The sequence below is a fragment of the Anguilla rostrata genome, chromosome 13 (genome assembly GCF_018555375.3).
Source record: "Anguilla rostrata isolate EN2019 chromosome 13, ASM1855537v3, whole genome shotgun sequence".
In the NCBI taxonomy this organism is placed as follows: domain Eukaryota; kingdom Metazoa; phylum Chordata; class Actinopteri; order Anguilliformes; family Anguillidae; genus Anguilla; species Anguilla rostrata.
This window is the reverse complement of record NC_057945.1, coordinates 8,271,335-8,290,485: the sequence shown is the minus strand read 5'-3', so window position 1 is coordinate 8,290,485 and position 19,151 is coordinate 8,271,335. Positions and strand designations below refer to the sequence as shown.

The window sequence follows — 19,151 nt, the reverse complement described above, 5'->3', positions numbered from 1 at the left end:
CCCCTCCCCCCCATTCTCAATTTCTCAGTCCCATTAAAAAGTTTTTCGGCATGGCGGTGGAAGGTCTTTGACCGCATTCCCCAAATGCGATTGCCCCTTCTACAACTAATGGAGAAGGCGTGTGGCGATATAGCTGTAGACACATACCAGGGCTGGATCCATCATGCCAGGCGATGCCTCCCCTGCTGCTTGACCAGGGAGAACATTGCCTGTGATGTTAACCAGGTCCTGTGGCTAGGCAGAACCTGAAGACAGGATGCAGCCCAGCCTATTTTTCTATTGTGTTCTGCATGAAGAACACTTTACGTACCCAACTGCGTTTGCTGAAATGCATACAGGATTTTGGAAAGATTTTGCTGTGTGGTATTTCTGTTTTTATATATAATAATACTGCAATCTTTTACTGTAGCCTGTTGAGTATAATATTAGTACAACAGACTACTGAGCTAAAAATGTGACTATTCTCATATCCTGCACCCTCACTTGGGACAGAAGACACTGGAACATGTGGTCGACTAATTCCACTGGCCTGGGCTCCATTGTGATGTTCAGCACTTCTGCTGTGCTTGCACTATGTATCAGCAGACCTTAAAAATTCCGTCTAAAGAACTGTTAAGGTTGATATTCTGGGTTCAGTATTCAGAGTGCTGGCCCACTAAAAGGGTAACTGAAAGTGACCCCTAAATAGTGATTCTTAAAACTAGGTTGGGGATGGTCCCTTCTGAGGAGTTTGCTTTGGAAGAATACCACATCATCTTCCAAACTTTGCCCCAGCAAGTTGTGGTATACAGCAGTGGTGAGAGAGGCCCTAGCCATTAAGTGGGCTCTCCCCTCCCTCCAGTACTACCTGCTGGTATTGAGGTGTACCCTGGTGCTGGACCATGATCCTTAGCAGTGGATGGAAAAAGGACAACACCAGGGTAACTCGCAAGTTCCTCTCACTGCAGGCTTTCAGGTGGTGCATTGTCCAGGGGCCCAACATGGTAATACTCATGCACCCTCCCGAATTCGCTATTGACCCGCTGGACGGAAAGGTGAAGGGGGGAACTGTGTGCAGGGATAAAAATCTCCATCCTAGTCCACATACACCTGCTGTCCTGGTTCCACAGCAGAGGAGTTCAGCACCATGGCCAACATCAGTGGGACTAGGGGAAAATTCAGCACCCCTGCTCCCAACTCAAGCCTCGACAGCTCCAAGAGAGGCCAATTATTGAATCGGGCAGGCGGATATCTGGAAGCAAGAAGAGCAACTGAAGCACATTCAGATAATTAGCTGCCTTCCTACAAAAGGCCAGTTTCCCTTCAGTATCCCAGAGAGGCAGTACATTGAACACCCATGTATACACTACACACACTTAACACTAATACACAGTACACGGTACACAGTACACACCTATAAAACCAATAGATACAACAGTGCGCTACACACGTAAGACCAATACACACACTACACACACCTAACACCAATACACACACCAGTACACTACACACACCTGACATCAACACACGCTACACACACCTAACATCAATACAAACAAACCTATACATGACACACACCTAACACCAATACATACAACACACACCTAACGCCAATAACACAAACTTTTACCTAACACCGATACAGATGGTATACCCACGCTGGGGCTCACCAGTGTTACCTGGTTGTGAGACAGCCACAGTAATCTAGGTCAAATCTAGGTCCAGAAATGAATACACATAACACTAGCTAATAAAAAATACATTAGTCAAGCATCTAAGTTAGTTTGGAAATTTTTGTATCTTGCTTCTCAGTAGAATTAGAATGTAACAGAACAGAACATTTAAAGCCATTTTTCTCACTTTGTCCTTTTTTTTGCATGGACAATGCATGTAAACTCTGTTACTGAGTGTGAGAGAGACGGAGAGAGAGGGCTTTGAATGTGGACCCAGCTCAAATTATATTGTTAAATAAAAAGATAAAACATTCTAACTAAGTATTGTTTTGTCATGGTAATTGAGTTAATTTAGCAGAAGAGTAGCAGAATGCAATATGTAACTTTTCTTGAGTATCAATTTTGGTTATATAGTTCTCTATTCTTGAAGACAGAACTTCTAGATGGACAATGTGCTATTTTAATTGTTCTCACCCCACCATAACTCAAAATACAGGCCTATTTTGCTTCAATATTTACAAACAATACAAGGGTTAACAAACCTTTTATGGTTTTAAAGTACATCTAAAACTACTTTTCAGCTCCTCTTGCAAACTGCTATTCCTTGTATCAAGAGCTTGTCAGAGCTAAAAGATAGATTTAGATATTTAAAAAAAACCTTTAAGAAGTCTCAAGAGGTTATGTTTTCATAGTTTAGCCTTTGCTAAACGCCCCCCCACCCCCTTCAGACACCCACCACCACACCAAGAGATCAATTCCGCAGGAAAAACTGGACAGTGTTGCCGAGGTCAATCTGCTTCTCTAGCGGACCGAATATCACAGAGACAAATAAACCTAGAGAGCAGTGCATTATGTTAAAAGCTGCCATGCTTCATTTCCAAGCGTTACACTGCTGTGTCAAATTCATATTGTTTGAGAGCTGCCGCAGGCTTCCCCTGTTAAATACTGCATCATAAGAAAAAATGATTGCCTTGCTGACAGATAGGCCTAAACAGTGCAGCGACAGGATGTCAAATTCACACAAAACAAGAAGAAAAAAAAAACCGTTTTCAATTCGTCATGTAGGCAGAAGATACGTACAAGCATTCCTAAAATACTACACAACCAGTTTAACTTTGAATGAAGCCAAAAGGGCTTTAGCGACCAACCCTAAAAGGGGCAGGGTTACGCACATATTAAAGACATCCACGACCCAGCATCCTTACCCAGTCCCTGAGGCATCCCACAGAGAGAAGAGTGGCTTTAGAGAGAAGACACTGACTCTCCAGCACTGCTGCCCCAAGATGACCTCTGGTGAGTGAACTACGGCTACATCCAGCTTCCAGACAAAGTTCTGTATGAAAGCACTGCATTTCAAAAAAGCCTTTTCAAAAACTGTTAAAATTAAATGCATTATTACCATTATGACAGATTTCAAATAATAATACTATAATTTATTATTGTTATTATTGTTGTTGTTGTTAACCTGTTACCATTCATATAAGAATTATTCTTGTCACCATATCAGTACTGCACTCTAAAAACACTGCTTTGGCCGTTGTTAGTCAACTTATATTGACATTACTCGTTTTTTAACCTTTTTTCATAAGATGCCTTTGATTCTATTTCCTGCTGAAATAAACAGGCTGGATTTGTCAGAAAGCCTTTCTACTGGAAAGCATCCAAAGCATTCTTCCTTGTGTTCACACAGTCAGGCTTAGTTACCTGAATGCACCTCAAAAACATTTTTAAGCTAGCATTAGCTAGCTAGCTAATTCTGTCATTATGAAGTTGGAGCTTATGTTGCACATACGATCTCTTATATTCAAATTGGGTTTTTTCCTGCAATAATGAATAAATACTGATAAAGGATTGTCAGTGGCTTGTCAGCTGTAATGTAGGATTTTTTTAAGTGCCACTAAAATACTAATACATAAATTGATGCAATTACTATAATAAAAGTAATTTAATACATTTGAATACATTACACCTGCACACAATAAGCTAGCTGAATACACATGCTATTATAATTATACTATTACTGAAAATACAAAGTTAAAATACATAAATACATTCACTTAACCCCGGTTATCTCCTGTGGAGATTCTAGGTCATCCTTGTACGACCACCACCTGACCCTTTTCTGGGCCATCTTGTCTAGCTTTGTCCAGGTGTATCCCCAGTATTTCTGTTTCTGTTGAACTTATCCAGTTGTTCCTTGATGTACCTCTGTTCCCTTTTCCCTGGGGATTCCAGGTCAAGGACTATCTGGTGATGTTGCTTCTGTCAGTGAAGTGAGGATTAAATCAAATATGTTGGATTTTCTGAATCCTGCTATTTTAACCACTGAACCCCTCGTTTGATGTCCAGCAGTCTGAATACCGAACACAACTGCAGCAACTGTAGCAAAACCACTCACTTATCCAACAGTGTAAACTAAATGTATTCAATTTAATTTGTTAATTATCATTGAATATATCAATAATTAATTAAATCACCAAATTTGTTTATATGCAGAGTAATTGTTGGATCAACCCTTATCAAATGTCCAACTCACTACCAGATTAAAATAAAGAAATGTATTAAGCTACAACAGCTATTCATGGTTGCGTTAGCTAGCTAGCTAACGTAGTTAGCGTACGTTAGCTGTACGAACGTTACTGAGCTGGCATCACAAATAATTTTATTTTGCCGACGTTACACTTCTAAGTCTAATTTTAGCTCGCTAATAGCCTAATTTTAGTTAATCACAATTAGCTGCATCATGTATAGCCAGTATCATCAACCCTGTGCTGCCCTGCACAAACCTGAAGCTAGCTGCTCTGCACTCTCCGGCTGAGCTGCTGACTGGCTCTCAACATCCGCTGCAACAAATAACAAATATTTATAAGTGTCTGACATAACTATAGAAACAAAAGGAGATGATATGTGGCTACATGTCAAATATATGTCTTTTATGATTATTATTGGTTATTTCTAAATAATGTGTAGTTGCACGAGACCGCTAAGAGGATACAATGGGAAGCTCCGGCCCCTCCCTCAGCCTTGTAAAATTGAGCAACTCATCCATAGACATATGTCTATGAACCAAGCGGCCAAAACCAGACTTCGTTTTTGAAGCTCATTTCCTGGTGTTGTAGTTCCTGGTTGCTCACTAGCGCCACTACGGATGGCTCCAGTATAGGTGTTTTCATATCCGGTTTCCATGTAAGTCTACGGTACAAATGCAATAAAAATACAAAGCCACTAATTTTTTCTCACAAGAACAAATAGTCATAATAGGTGTATTTTATTCGTCTTATGACTGTCCATGGGTCTATTTTATGATTTATTGCATCATTTGGGCACAGGGCCAATATTTGTTCTGGACCAATGAGGTACAGCTTGCGTCACTTCCGGATTACTTCGGAGTACTATGCTACAGTAGGGGCCACAGTCTATGGTCACTGGGGTGGGCGGTGGCGCTTCTTGGCCTTGCCATTGCGGCTCCGGCTACGGTCCGCCTGTGCTAAGTCTGAAAATGCAGGCATCCCATTTCGTGGTGATTTCATTATGGCGTGTGCTATTTACAGCTGCACTAGACGACCATAAAATAATCCTCCTCTTAAGTTTTTCGGTAGCCGAGTCATTTTTACTATTTCCTTTAGCCTACTTAACCAAATAATTACTCGGCAGAAAGCGTAATCAGCCTGCTATATTTGGTAAACCAGCAGTAGCCTGTGCTAAAACAGTTCGCAACTTCGGCTACCAAGCCGTTTGACTAGCTAGCTAACCTTAACCGGCAAACATTCAATCTGTCAAACGTGTTTGGCGGCTTGTCAGTCGTGTACATTCCGTAAATGTCTACCTGGGCCATGCTTCAAGCATGTGACAAAGCTACTATAATCCCGATTTTGGGATAAACGCTTTTTCAGTTTCACAAAGCGAATTAAGAGTCTCAAGGTTCATTTGCTGAAATCACACACACAGAATTTAACGAAATTAACCATCTTGGCATTTAGAAAGGAATATGTTTTTAGCATTTAAGAGACCGACAAGCTAGGCATTTAAGACAGTGGTTCTCAGAATCGGTTCTGGGGGCTCCTTGCGTATATTGGCTTTTCTCCATTGGTTTTGATGATTTACAAGAAAAAAACGATAGCCTAATAATAATTAGAAATTCAACGTAGGCTACATTATTTTTGTCTTCATGCACCAGGTGGAAAACTTGCTGTACAAAGTGCGTTGTCATATTTACACGCCTGCAGATCAGTTATTAAAATACTTGGTAGATTTGTTAATAACCGCTGACAGTGTTAATTTTTATTCGGTAGAAAGTGATTTGCGAACGATCGGTCAGCTAGCGTCACCCAGCAAGTGAACACCACAAACGGCGATGGAGTAGCTAGTAGTAGCAGTTACTGGCTCATTAACTGACTGGCGAAAACCTACGACGATAACTTGCTCGGTTAACAGCAGATCTACCAGACAGTTATACGAAAATTAGCCTAGTCAAATCACCAGTAGCCTACACATCTCCGATTGATTGACCATCAGTGTAGTCAATGTTCTTCCCCTGTGGTTCATATTGCTAATGCGTGAGCTAACCACGGATAGCCTACCTAGCTCACTGGCAAGCTGATATGCTAGTTAAGCATATTCGTTTTGCTGAGAAACATGAATTGAAGATAACTGAACATAGCCTAATTGTATTTTTAATGTCATACATATAACGTGATTACATGACAGTACAGTCACGGATGGAAATTAAACTCCGTAAACATCTGATAATATATTTTAAAACATAACGGCAGACAGTCAGCTAGCCTCGTTCAGGTTGATGGGCTTTTCCGCACCGGACTGTCAATCAAATTGTAAAAATCACAGAGCGGCTTTTAAACTCTGTGGTTTTGGCTCCAACTCCAAAATGGCCGCGCCCGCCATTGAGCTTCAAAACGTATTTTCGGAGACCCACGGAGAGTCAATGGGTGACGTCACAGTAGCTTTGTCCATATTTTTTACAGTCTCTGCTATGAACCCATCAACCGAGTTGCTCGGTGTGAACGCCCTGTTATTCCCTCAAATTATAAATTGCCTCCTAGAATTTTGATGCCCTCAAATTACCAATTAGTTACATCAAATTAGTTATTCTTACAGTCAAATTACTGAATTTGTTCTCCCACATTATCAATGTGCCCTCAAATTACTAAATGGTGTTCTCAAATTACTAATTTTCTTCCCCTGAATTAGTCATTTGGCCATCAGATTACTTCCTTTGTTCCCACAAAATGGTAATTATATAAGTGTGTTACATTTTCTCAGATATTGGTTCCAATTTCCTCCCTTTTCCTCTCTTTGGTCTCTTGACACTGCATGCTCGGAACACTGCACAATACCAAACATGAGGTGCTGCCATAACCAGAGAGATGGAAATGGAAGGCATTATTTAAGAATAGCTAAATTTAAACAAGGGAACAAATTATTAATTTTTGGCCAAATATGCGTAATTCCAGAGTTGTGGACACAAATGACTAATTTAATGACGTGTGGGATTGTGCGTTGTAGAGTGATCTATGGCACTGACCATAAGTTGATTTGTGTTTGTCAGACAGATCTGTGGCTCTAATAATGAGTTGTATTCTGTGTTTTAGATCTCTCCAAAGTGGATCTCCTCTGTGAGAAGAACAATGAGGCCCACAAGACAAAAAAAATGTCTACAGAGCGATTGATCGTCAGGCGAGGGCAGACCTTCCTGCTTACTCTCCACTCCAGCAGTGCCCGAAGCCTCAAGCCTGACTCCTTGGAACTCACCGTCCAAACAGGTGTGCAATCACTCTCTGCTCTTTAGTGATGAGCAAGAAATGGTGCTATTGATGGTATCTACTCTGCTGTGTGCCATTAGCCCCTTCATAAAGGAACTTACGGTCACGGCCTTAGTCCCTGATGGTTTCTGGAAGTGTGGTTTGTTAGGGAGATGTAAGGCTGATGCTCATCCGTGGAGGGAATGGTTACTGACGATGTGTCATGTACAGACTCACAGAAAAGACACTCAGGTATAAACAGGTCTCTTTTTAAATGTAGTTGTATTTGAGATGTTGATGGCAAAGTCAGAAATACTACACTGACTAGCTGTATAGTTATCTGTAATCTGGACCGGGGATGTAAAATATATTAGCACAGTGGATAGAGGATCATTAACTCTGAGAAAAAACAAGGGCTTCCAGCTCACCGGATCACTGAAGTTAATCAGCTGGACAGACAGCACATGCTTAATTATCTGGAGAACAATTACAAATAGTTTTATACTATTTTGTAGACTCATTGACACGGAAAAGTGTAATGAATTATTTTTTCACCCAGAAAAGAGGATAAATATCCTTGGAATGTTACTTGTTCAAGTTGCAACAAGTTGCCACTGTGTTGCCACATGCCCATACTTACATTCCAAACATTTTAAAACTGTTATTGACAGGTATCCTCCCTGATGTTGTTTCATGAGTAAATGATAACCATCACATGTTGTTACCATTAAGTGAGCAGGCGTCATTCCGTTTTTCCATTTGTTTGGAACACTAGAAGAATCGAAGTTTGGGAAATTCTCACCATAAGCCAATCGCACAACTGACTGAAAATAGGGGGAAAAAAATAAATCAAACTAATATTGTGCTTTTATGATCCAGGACCCAAGCCCTCGGAAGATTTAGGGACCAAGTGTGTGTTTGGTGTCTCACGGAAAAGTCTGGCAAATAAGTCCTGGGATGCTAAGGTCCAGGAGACTTCCGCTACATCAGTCACCCTGGCCATCACTAGCCCGGCGGATGCCAGCATTGGGGAGTACACCCTCTCTGTGACGACGAACCCCAATATGACCGTGGGCCACAGGGCTGGGGCCTTTGTCCTCCTGTTTAACCCTTGGTGTGCAGGTGAGTGTGCTGTCTCTCTGTGCAAAGAATTTTCCAGAAACACGTCAGGGATAAACAACTCTGCTTATTTCTATACCCAGCTACCTCACTTTAATTTTCGAAATGGCTTTAAACACCAATGTAGTTTCAGAAGTTGGCATGAAATCCTGAAGCAGGCACTAACGTGCAATTGTGCACTCATTTAAGCTGTGCTCTGTATATAACCCCATTAAACTGGCACTGTGTGTATAAGCTCTCATTAATGCTGTGTTGTGTGTATAAGCTCTCATTAATGCTGTGCTGTGTGTATAACCCCCTATTGAACTGGCACTGGGTGTATAAGCTCTCATTAAAGATGTGCTGTGTGTATAAGAACTCATTAAAGCCACACTGTGTATAAACACTCATTACAACTGTGCACTGTGTTTAAGCGCTTATTAATTCTGTGCTGTGTGTATAAGCACTCATTAAAGTGGCACTCAGTGTATAAGCGCTCATTTAAGCTGTGCTGTGTGTATAACGTCTGCACTCGCAGAATGAGAACACAAGTATTCCAGTGCCATATATTTTAATGAAAAGAAGCAGTTCGTTTTCACTGCAAACAAAACATGAAAGCTTTTAGCTGACCTTGTATGCAGACACTCGCTCTCAACTCGCTTAGCTTGCCAGTACTCCAGCAAAGCCTGCTACCAAGCACATTTTCAGTATCACACTCCTTTTCTCTAACAGAAATTAAGTATCCAATTAGCCAAGGGATGTAGGTTGTAGGGATGTGAAAAATTAATTGATCTCTAGTAATATTTTCAGAATACGAAAACTGTTATTTCCTCACTCTTCCCTACTGCTATGCTGGCGCATTTCATCATAGACGGCAACAGTGACAGCTTCATAGAAGCAAATAAAGTATTCTGAAACCACAAATTACAAGGCTCCACATCATCAGCAAACAATCAATGTGCAGCTTTTCATTACTTCTTAAAACATATTGTATTAGGGGCGAACAGGCAGATTTGAGTACCAAATACAACAAATATGACCTTATCTGTCCTCGGCTGGTCGGCCTCTTGGGACGCACCAAAACAATCGCGCCCATGGGGTTTTTTCTCATCGTGCTTGACATTGGCTGCAGGTTGTCTTTGGTAGGCTACCGATGCCAGACTTTCTGTCAAAAAAGAGTTAACTTGTGAAATTTTGAGTGCCATTTTAAAATTGTGGTTAAATCGGATTTTTAAATTTCGTAAGTCAGAAGACAGATCACAACAGAAACCCCTGCCGGCGGTGGCATGAGAAAGGTTCAGTTGAGGAAATTTTGTCGATGTGAAAAGGGAGGCCTTATGGGACATGGAGTTTTAGACTATTTTGGCGATCTAAAAACACAAAACAGGACATTTTAATCATTGAAATTTCCTCATTCATTGCAATATAGTTAAACCCTGAAACACATACTTCAAACTCAGACTTAAATGCTAAATAGTCTGCTTATATTTAGCTTTCACCGCTTTATTTAATAGGGAGGAGTATAACGGAAGTATCGTTTCGGAAAATTCCGCTTTGCCTGCATATAAGCCCTCATTAAAGCTGTGTTGTGTGTATAAGCCCTTATTAAAGCTGTGTTGTGTGTATAAGCCCTTATTAAAGCTGTGTTGTGTGTATAAGCCCTTATTAAAGCTGTGTTGTGTGTATAAGCCCTTATTAAAGCTGTGTTGTGTGTATAAGCCCTTATTAAAGCTGTGTTGTGTGTATAAGCGCTTATTAGAGTGGCACAGTGTGTATAAGTGTTCATTAAAGCCATGCAGTGTGTACAAGTGCATATTAACGCCATTCTGTGTGCATTCACAGAGGACTGGGTGCACTTGGCCGATGAAAAGGAAAGGCAGGAGTATGTGATGAATGAACATGGCCTGATATTCAGAGGAGCAAGTGACTACATTCATGAGTTGGCCTGGGATTTTGGACAGGTAATGGAGCCTGAATACATAAGACTTCCTGCATTGACACCAGCACAGATGTGACCATGCCTGCTGACATATCAAAACACCTGTAGTTCTTAAAGGGCTGCTGGGTAGCTCATTCAGGTAAGGCACCATGCTGTAGTGCATGGATGAACCCCATGGATCTGGATCGAATCCAGACTCTGCCAGTGCCGCCTGGGGCAAAACTGGAGAACTGTGGATGCCCACACTCTGCTGATTCGGCAGTGGGGTTTGTGCATGAACTTTGGGTGCCAAATTTATGAATAAAAAGAGTTGTTGTTTGGAAGATACCTTCCCAAATCACTTTGCTTTGAAGCAATCACAGACTGGCCTGACAGCTCTTGCATATGTCACATTATAGATTTATATAACAGCCTATAACATCCCTTCAGAAGCCAGTAAATATGTGTCCACTGTACTCTGTGATGAGAGATCTTTCTGATGCTTTCAGTTTGAAGCTGACATCCTTGACATCTGCTTAAAAATGCTGGACCTCAACCCCAAATGTAAGAAGAACGCAGCCGAGGATTTCTCTGCACGCTGCAACCCCATCTATGTCAGCAGAGTGGTCAGCGCTATGGTATATCCATCCCTACACCCCAACACACACCCCAATACAACCTACACATACACTTCTACACCCTAACACACACTCCAATACAACCTACACACACACCCCTACACCCTAACACACACCCCAATACAACCTACACACACACCCCTCTGCACCCTAACACACACCCCAATACGATCAACACACGCAACCCTCTGTACTCTAACACATACCACCCTCACACACAACCCTACACACACCCCTCTACACCCTAACACACACCCCAATACAACCTACACACACACCCCTCTGCACCCTAACACACAAACCAATACAACCTATACACACACCCCTACACCCTAACACACACCCCTTTACAACCTACACACACACCCCTCTGCACCCTAACACACACACCCCAATACAACCTATACACACACCCCTACACCCTAACACACACCCCAAAACAACCTACACACACACCCCTACACCCTACACACCTCCCAACAGCCTAACACACCATCCGCATACACAACCCTACACACACCCCTCTACACCATAACATACCCCCCTATACCCTTACAACCACCCCTCTATACCCTAAAGCCTGATTTATACTTTGTCGTACAACCCTTTTGAAAAGTGTCGTGTGAAAAAATGAAAGCGTCACACCTGTTAAGTTCATTTGTTGCACGCCATAAATTTTGCCACAAAATGGCTCACTCAAGGGAACAGAGCAAGGGAAGTGAATGTATTAAACTGTAACTGAATCCAGCCTATAAGAGAGTGTTTTTATAGGTCTTGGCATTGGTGAGTGCGACAAGTAAAGCTGCGGGAGTCGGTTGGTGTGGATTTTAGAAAATCGGGCCTGTGCAGACTTCTGAGATCTCTCCAGGTCTTACAGTCTGGGTTTAGAGACTTGCAAAGACCTCCCAGTCTCTGTGTGTATGAATATGAATGTGAAATAAAGCCACTTGCTTCTCTTCGTCAGATCAACAGTAATGATGACAGAGGCGTGCTAGAGGGCAATTGGAGCAATTCCTTTTGGGGCGGAGTGTCTCCATCGCACTGGAACGGCAGCGTGGACATCCTGAGGAAGTGGAAGGAGTCTGACTACCACCCCGTCAAATATGGCCAGTGCTGGGTGTTCGGTGGGGTCATGTGCACAGGTGAGGGAAGCTGTCAACATGCTGTCAACATACTTTCAACATGCTCTTAACATACTCTCAACATGCTCTTAACATACTCTCAACATGCACTTAACATACTCTCAACATGCTCTTAACAAACTCTCAACATGCTCTTAACAAACTCTCAACATGCTTCTAACTTGCTCTCAAACTCAAGGACATGATGCTCCACTGGCCCAGTCACTCTACAGAAATACACAGAAAATGCTGCCATTTTAAATACAGTGATAACCCTGCCATTTCAATTACACGAATAATGCTGCCATTTTAAATACACTGGTAACCCGGTCATTTTAAATATGCTGTTAATGATAACCCTGTCATTTTAACTGGTCAGACTGTAACTTTTACCTCTCAATCTATTTTCTATATGGATTTTATTTTTTTAAGTCCTGAGGTGCTTGGGAATCCCCTGTCGTGTGGTCACAAATTTCTTGTCTGCTCATGATACGCATGGAAATCTGTTGATCGATGAATACTACTCTGACCATGGTGTGCAACCCAAGGAGAGCGAAGACAGTATATGGTGAGTTCCACAATTTCCTGCCAGGTTATCAATCGCAAATCCTGTCCACATTCAACTAACTTGTTTCTCATACACAAGTTTGAATGAATCGCTTGGCCTTGGCTGTGAGGAACTCCTCTCAGTTCTGAGATTATGCACTTAACAGGAAACTTAACTTAGAATATTGGGACAGGCATTATCAGGATTTTATCGATTCGATACCACTATTGATACAGCTTTAACAATCAAATGCTTTATTGATATTGTTCAATACGTTTTGATATTTGGAGGAAAAAAGACAATTTTTCAGAACAGAACATAGCAAGTGTACAATTTTCAGCAGCAATATTGTAAATATTGTAAAAAGCAAAATATAATGTATACCAACAAAGAATAAATATCAATAAAATAAATAATATGCTTTACAACAAAAAGCATAAAAGAAATTCAGCAGCATACAGCAGTAAACGAAGGCAACGATCATGGGACCAGATTACATTAATATTACAGGGAAGGGCCATACGCCAGGAGGTACCTTATACATGGGAGCGACAAAGGAAGGCTTTTGTTTGCTCCTCGTAGCTACGTGGTATCACCATCACACACGCTAATTTAAAGGCATACTATGCAGGAGTTTTTTTAACCTGTGTCAGTTTCAGCTCATTAGCCATTTTGTTTAAATATGCAATTCTACAGGAAATCAGGAAGGGGGCAAATACTTTTTCACAGCACTGTATGTCTAACCTAAGATAGAGGAGGAGGAGGAGGAGGATGGTCCAGCTGCAGGGGGAATTTGAGAGGTTTCACATTTCTGCTTCAAATGGTGAACCTCAGAACGGTGCTTTAACATCCTCTTATGTTTTCACTTTTGTGAAATTTAGCCAAGGCTGGGACCACTTTGGGTGCCCATCCCCACAGTAATACCTGCCATACATGTACCTATTATTATTATGTAGGATTATTAAATATTCCAACTGATCTACTGTCTGTTACATGCCAGAAATAGAAATTGCTTTGGTCTTTAAATGAAGACTCAAAAATAACTTTTTAGCCTCTCATTAACCCTTTAAGATGTAAGATTGCAAATATGTGATTAGAATGTTCTTCACTGAACATTCTACTGCTGATGTAACAATCACTACTAAAAGCAATGGAGTTCTAGAGCACTGACTTAGAATTTTGAAAAAAAACATTCCAAAAACGTACTCTTCAATGGGTTAAACTCCTGCCCACTATGTTCCAAATCTATATCCAACTTGAGTTTGTTGGTATAAATGCCATTTTAGATGAAAGAGGATTGATTGATTGATTAATTGATTAATTGAACCCTCTTGATCTGATCTCTGGTCTGTATGCACACAGGAACTATCATGTGTGGGTAGAAGGTTGGATGAGACGTCCTGATCTCCCTGGAAAACCACTTTATGATGGCTGGCAGGTTCTGGACCCCACCCCTCAGGAGCTGAGTGAAGGTACGGTCCATTTCCCATCCTGCACTGTCTAGAAATCAGTACATTCAGAACTTGGGCTCCAAACATGCTGCAGATACAGAGTCATGTTAACGTATTACCAGATCCAGTAGGTCCTTAGCTATGCTAATGGATCAACAGACTCAGTAGGTATTTAGCTAGGCTAACGTCTTACCAGACCCAGTAGGTCCTTAGCTATGCTAATGCCTTACCAGACCCAGTAGGTACTTAGCAGACCACTATGTGCGTAGCTAGGCTAATGCATTACCAGCCCAAACCTGTCTGAATATGGTGGCTGTGCAGCCACTCACACTGTATATGCCAGGGATACACTGGCTCAGTCCCCCTATCTCTGTACCCCAGGGGTACACTGGCTCAGTCCCTCTCTCTCTCTGTGTACCCCAGGGGTACACTGGCTCAGTCCCTCTCTCTTTCTCCCTGTACCCCAGGGGTACACTGGCTCAGTCCCTCTCTCTTTCTCTCTGTACCCCAGGGGTACACTGGCTCAGTCCCTCTCTCTTTCTCCCTGTACCCCAGGGGTACACTGCTGTGGCCCAGCTCCAGTGAAGGCTATATGTGAAGGACACACAGAGCTGAAGTACGACCTGCCTTTCGTCTTCGCCGAGGTCAATGCGGACCGGGTCACTTGGCTAATCATGGCCGACGGGTCACAGAAGAGGATCATGACGGAAACAAAGTTAGTGGGTCAGAACATCAGCACTAAATCAGTGGGCAGTGACAAACGACTTGACATCACTGCAAAATACAAGTATCCGGAAGGTAAGCCAGAGGAAATGGGATTCCTCACTGTGGATTTACTGTCATTCTGCATGAAAAGGATCCTCCTGTCAATTATCAGTATTTGAATGATATAATGATAAGAATGATTCACCTGTCACCTCTGTGTCACGTATGATACATTAGCCCATAACAAAGGAAATGTACAGATCCCCCCTGCAAAAGAAACAATGTCAGCTTTCTGAAACATCTCCTTTGTTGAGTTTTGCCTCTTTTCAAAACAACATTGACAAAACGCCCCGGAACACTGGCGTGCTTTGGTTGCGACTTTGTGCGGATATGCAGAGTTGGCATACTTCGTAGAAAGCACAAATTAAGCTCTGTGGATGTTCGTAAGCAGCCGGGGCATTATATTTCGAAAGAGACATCGTTCAGTTTTTGTAATGTAATTTTTGCTGCCTGGACGCCACAAAAGCTAGCGACCCGTGAAGGTCCCTTGTGCCAGGGTGAGCTGCAGTAGATTTCTAGAAAACTCATAAAATCTCAGAGAAACTATAATTAGTAATAGTACTCTGAATACTGTTTCACCTGATCGCAGACTATTGTACAAAGAAAGCATAACAGCGTTTGAGATAAGTTTGCTTATTGAACAATACATAAAACAGATGGCAGTTGGAAGATAAACATATGTTTTTCTGATGTTTAATAAGGGTCTCAAACGCAAGGGCCCCTGCATGAACGGACTTATTTATGTTCGGCTAGCTCTCCGTGAGAGGATCATGGGTCCTCCCAACCCACAGGTCCGGGAGGAGCTGCCCCTGCCTATACCTCCGCCCCTGCCCCATCTAGTGAATGTCTATATAGGTCACTAAGTAGACCTTAGTGACCATGTTTTCTTTCTAGATATGTATCACAGTGCATTGTGGGATATTTTTAGTACCCTAAAATGTGTGCTAAATTTGATTTGAGAGTTTGAATACTACACCAAGATGGCTGATGGAAGTTTTTCTGTGAACATTAGGTACAGAGAAGGAAAGGGAGGCGTTCAGAGAAGCAGTGAGGAGATCTGAAAAACTCAGCGAACCAGAGCCAGCCCCAGCGCCACCCCCTCCCAAAATCTCAGTCAAGATCGAAGAGCAGAGCAAGCCAATCAACGGCAAGGACATCGACCTGGTGATCCGACTGCAGAGCCCCACGCTGCGTGATCTGGTGCTCAATGTCAACGCCCAGGTCATGCTGTATAACGGTGTACTTAAATCTGACATCTGCAGTGAAGAAAAGGAAGTACAGGCCCTGCCAGACAAAGGTAAAAAAACTTTTCTGCTGTCCTGAACACGGTTGCCTTTTGCATCCACTCTAGCATTACATATCAGTTACCTTACGCACTCTCACGCTACAGTAGCATTTCAGTTACCTTACGCACTCTCATGCTACAGTAGCATTTCAGTTACCTTACGCACTCTCAGGCTACAGTAGCATTTCAATTACCTTACGCACTCATGCTACAGTAGCATTTCAGTTACCTTACGCACTCTCATGCTACAGTAGCATTTCAGTAACGTTACACACACATACTCTCGCACAAACACACACACGTTCATGTAAAATTTCAGTAACCTTACACACACCATGATAGTGTAGAATTTCAGTAACTTGACAGACACATCACGCTTGTGTAGCATTTCAGTGACCTTATGTACACTCACATACTAACATGGGATTTCAGGCTTGCTGTTTAGGAATGTTACATCACAAACATATGAAAACATGATTAAAAGGTGAAAAGCTCTCGTTTGTGATTGGCAGAGCTGACGGTCCCTTTCCGGATTCCCTTCTCCAAATATGGGAGTCACATACAGGGAAACAACAGCATCAAAGTGACAGCCGTAGCCAAGGACAAGCAGCACACTGAGGTGGTGTACCTGGCAGAGAAGAACATTGTACCTGAAAATCCCCCCATCAGCATCACTGTGAGTCCTGCGCACTCTCCTACTGAAGATACATCCTGGGCTATTGAAACACTGCAGGGATGACATCACTGAACCAGATTCAAATAATAATAATACTAATCCAGCAAGCAAGGTGCTTGGTTCGAATCCCGGCCAGGGCATTTTTGTGTGGAGTTTGCATGCTCTCCCCATGTCTGCGTGGGTTTCATTTGGGTACTCCGGTTTCCTCCCACAGACCAAACACATGCAGGTTAGGTTAATTGGAGAGTCTAAATAGCCCCTTGGTACCAGTGTATGAGTGAATGGTGAGTGAATGGTGTGTGTGCCCTGCGATGGACTGGCGATATGCCTCTCGCCCAGTGCATGCTGGGATAGGCTCCAGCACTTCCTGCCACCCTGACCAAGAACATGCATGTATAGATAATGGATGGATAGCTGTGCAGAAATTAAGCTCTGTGGATGTACATGAGTAACCGTGGCAGTACATTTGGAAAGAGACGTTGCTGTAAAGCTTTTTGAATGTAAATATTTGGCACATTGAGGGCCTGAAAAATATGGGTCTTTTGAGGCCCGTTGCATCAAGGTGAGCTTCAGCGAAAATCTAAAAAACTCATCAAATCTCAGCAAACTATCTGTATGATAGATAGTACTCCGGGTAAGTGGAGATTACTCTGGGTCAGAGGAGACATTAAGCTACTGTACTTCCTTACTATTGTGGCAAGCCGAACAACAGTGCTGTAAACTAGCAATAATTAAATTTGATTATTATTAAACGACTAAAAAATATGAAAATTTGTAAAATACGAAAATTTGTCACACGAAGCACTTTAATACTGTAGATCAAATAAAACAGAATAAAGATAATGGACATTGAGGAAACAGTAAAACAGGTAACACAGTAATACCTAAGACCAACCAAACAAAGCCTTGTTGCACCTTTGCCCAGGTGAGCAGGTGTTCAGCATAGCAGAATAAATGTCAGAAAGCAGCATGGCTGGCGGGCGCCTCTCCGATATTTGGGCGTGTGAATATGTCACAACTAACTCCACTGACACAGATACTGAACAAAGGCGGGCACATACATGACTGGGTTTATGGAATTTGTTTTTATGAATATTTATAACTGTACCCATGCTTGAAATATGGGTAGAGTTATAAACAGCGTTTCTCGCTGGAATCATTCCAGGTCACTGGAGATCCTGTGCAGTTCCGAGACTTGCAGGCAGAGGTCCGGTTTGATAACCCCTTACCTGTGGCCCTGACTAACTGCTCCATAACCATCACTGCCAGTGGCTTATTGAGCAAATCAGTAGTATCCAGGTGAGTGTCAGCTGCACGGTTTCCAACACAGCAAGAGTGTTTCATCTGACTGATATGATTGCTGGAATGGACAAAAATTAATATGACCTTGGCAACAGCTATAGCAGAAATGAAAAAGAAAACCAAACCAAATTTTTGTTGCCTGTCGACAGTTTATGTCATGGTGATTCCTGAATTCAGTTCTTGAATTTGAATCGATATTGGTTTCAGGACGCAGAATTTGAGTGAAATTAAACTGAGCTGAATTAAATATTATGGCAATGCTAATATTAATTTTCATTTATCACTTTACACTATGTATACTTTCATATCCATGGCATATTGCTACAAGAAATATAACTAAATTTAACACAGATAAAATCAGGTTTTATGAAGCATTACTGCCTTTGTGGAATAATTCAGTGTTCATTCAGAATGTACTCTATCGGTGTAAAGTCTATTAAAACAGGGTTGATTTAGTTCTAAAGAATTTGCTGTGTGCTTCTCTGCAGGCTGGCGTCTCTGGACCCAGACCTGCGGGTTCGAGTCCTGGTACCCTTTACACCCTACAGAGCTGGAACCAAGAAGCTGGTGGCTGATTTTGACTGTGACCAGTTCCGGGACATCAAAACCAGCTGCAACGTAGATATTAAACATTATTCCAGGGCCTAAGGTAGAAGGAAGCTGTTAATTCCCTATAAAGGGACTAAGCTACAATGTAATGTTAGATCCTTTTATTCTATTGTGAAGGTTGAGGAAGATGGAAAAACATGGATTTTACTTATTTTCTGCAGCTTTTGTAATGAGCGTGTAGCCTGTGGATGATTATATGAGAAGCTCAGACCTGGAATAAAGCCCCTTTACTTGCATAGAAAAAAAATAAAAATTCTGTCATTCCACCTGCTGGAATAACAACACTGCACTGTCGTCATGAATCATAATTCCTGACAATATTCATAACAC

General features: G+C 42.0%; 1 protein-coding gene and 1 long non-coding RNA gene across 2 annotated transcripts; one reads left to right on the top strand and one right to left on the bottom strand.

Annotated features, from left to right (window-relative positions):
- Positions 1-5,036, bottom strand: LOC135237176 (uncharacterized). Its single transcript, XR_010324765.1, has 4 exons — positions 4,439-5,036; positions 3,710-3,914; positions 2,858-2,985; positions 1-1,231 (listed from the first exon to the last, which is right to left on the bottom strand). It is a non-coding gene; the product is annotated as an uncharacterized LOC135237176 (long non-coding RNA).
- On the top strand, positions 2,864-19,108 carry LOC135237173 (protein-glutamine gamma-glutamyltransferase 2-like). The gene is made up of 13 exons (XM_064304000.1): positions 2,864-2,945; positions 7,262-7,432; positions 8,291-8,533; positions 10,352-10,470; positions 10,937-11,065; positions 12,030-12,207; positions 12,619-12,754; positions 14,096-14,205; positions 14,740-14,982; positions 15,962-16,246; positions 16,747-16,910; positions 18,076-18,209; positions 18,701-19,108. Exons 1-13 carry the CDS (start codon positions 2,936-2,938, stop codon positions 18,858-18,860), a joined length of 2,082 nt encoding a protein of 693 aa, XP_064160070.1. The 5' UTR covers positions 2,864-2,935; the 3' UTR covers positions 18,861-19,108.
- Positions 19,109-19,151: the final 43 nt, after the last annotated feature.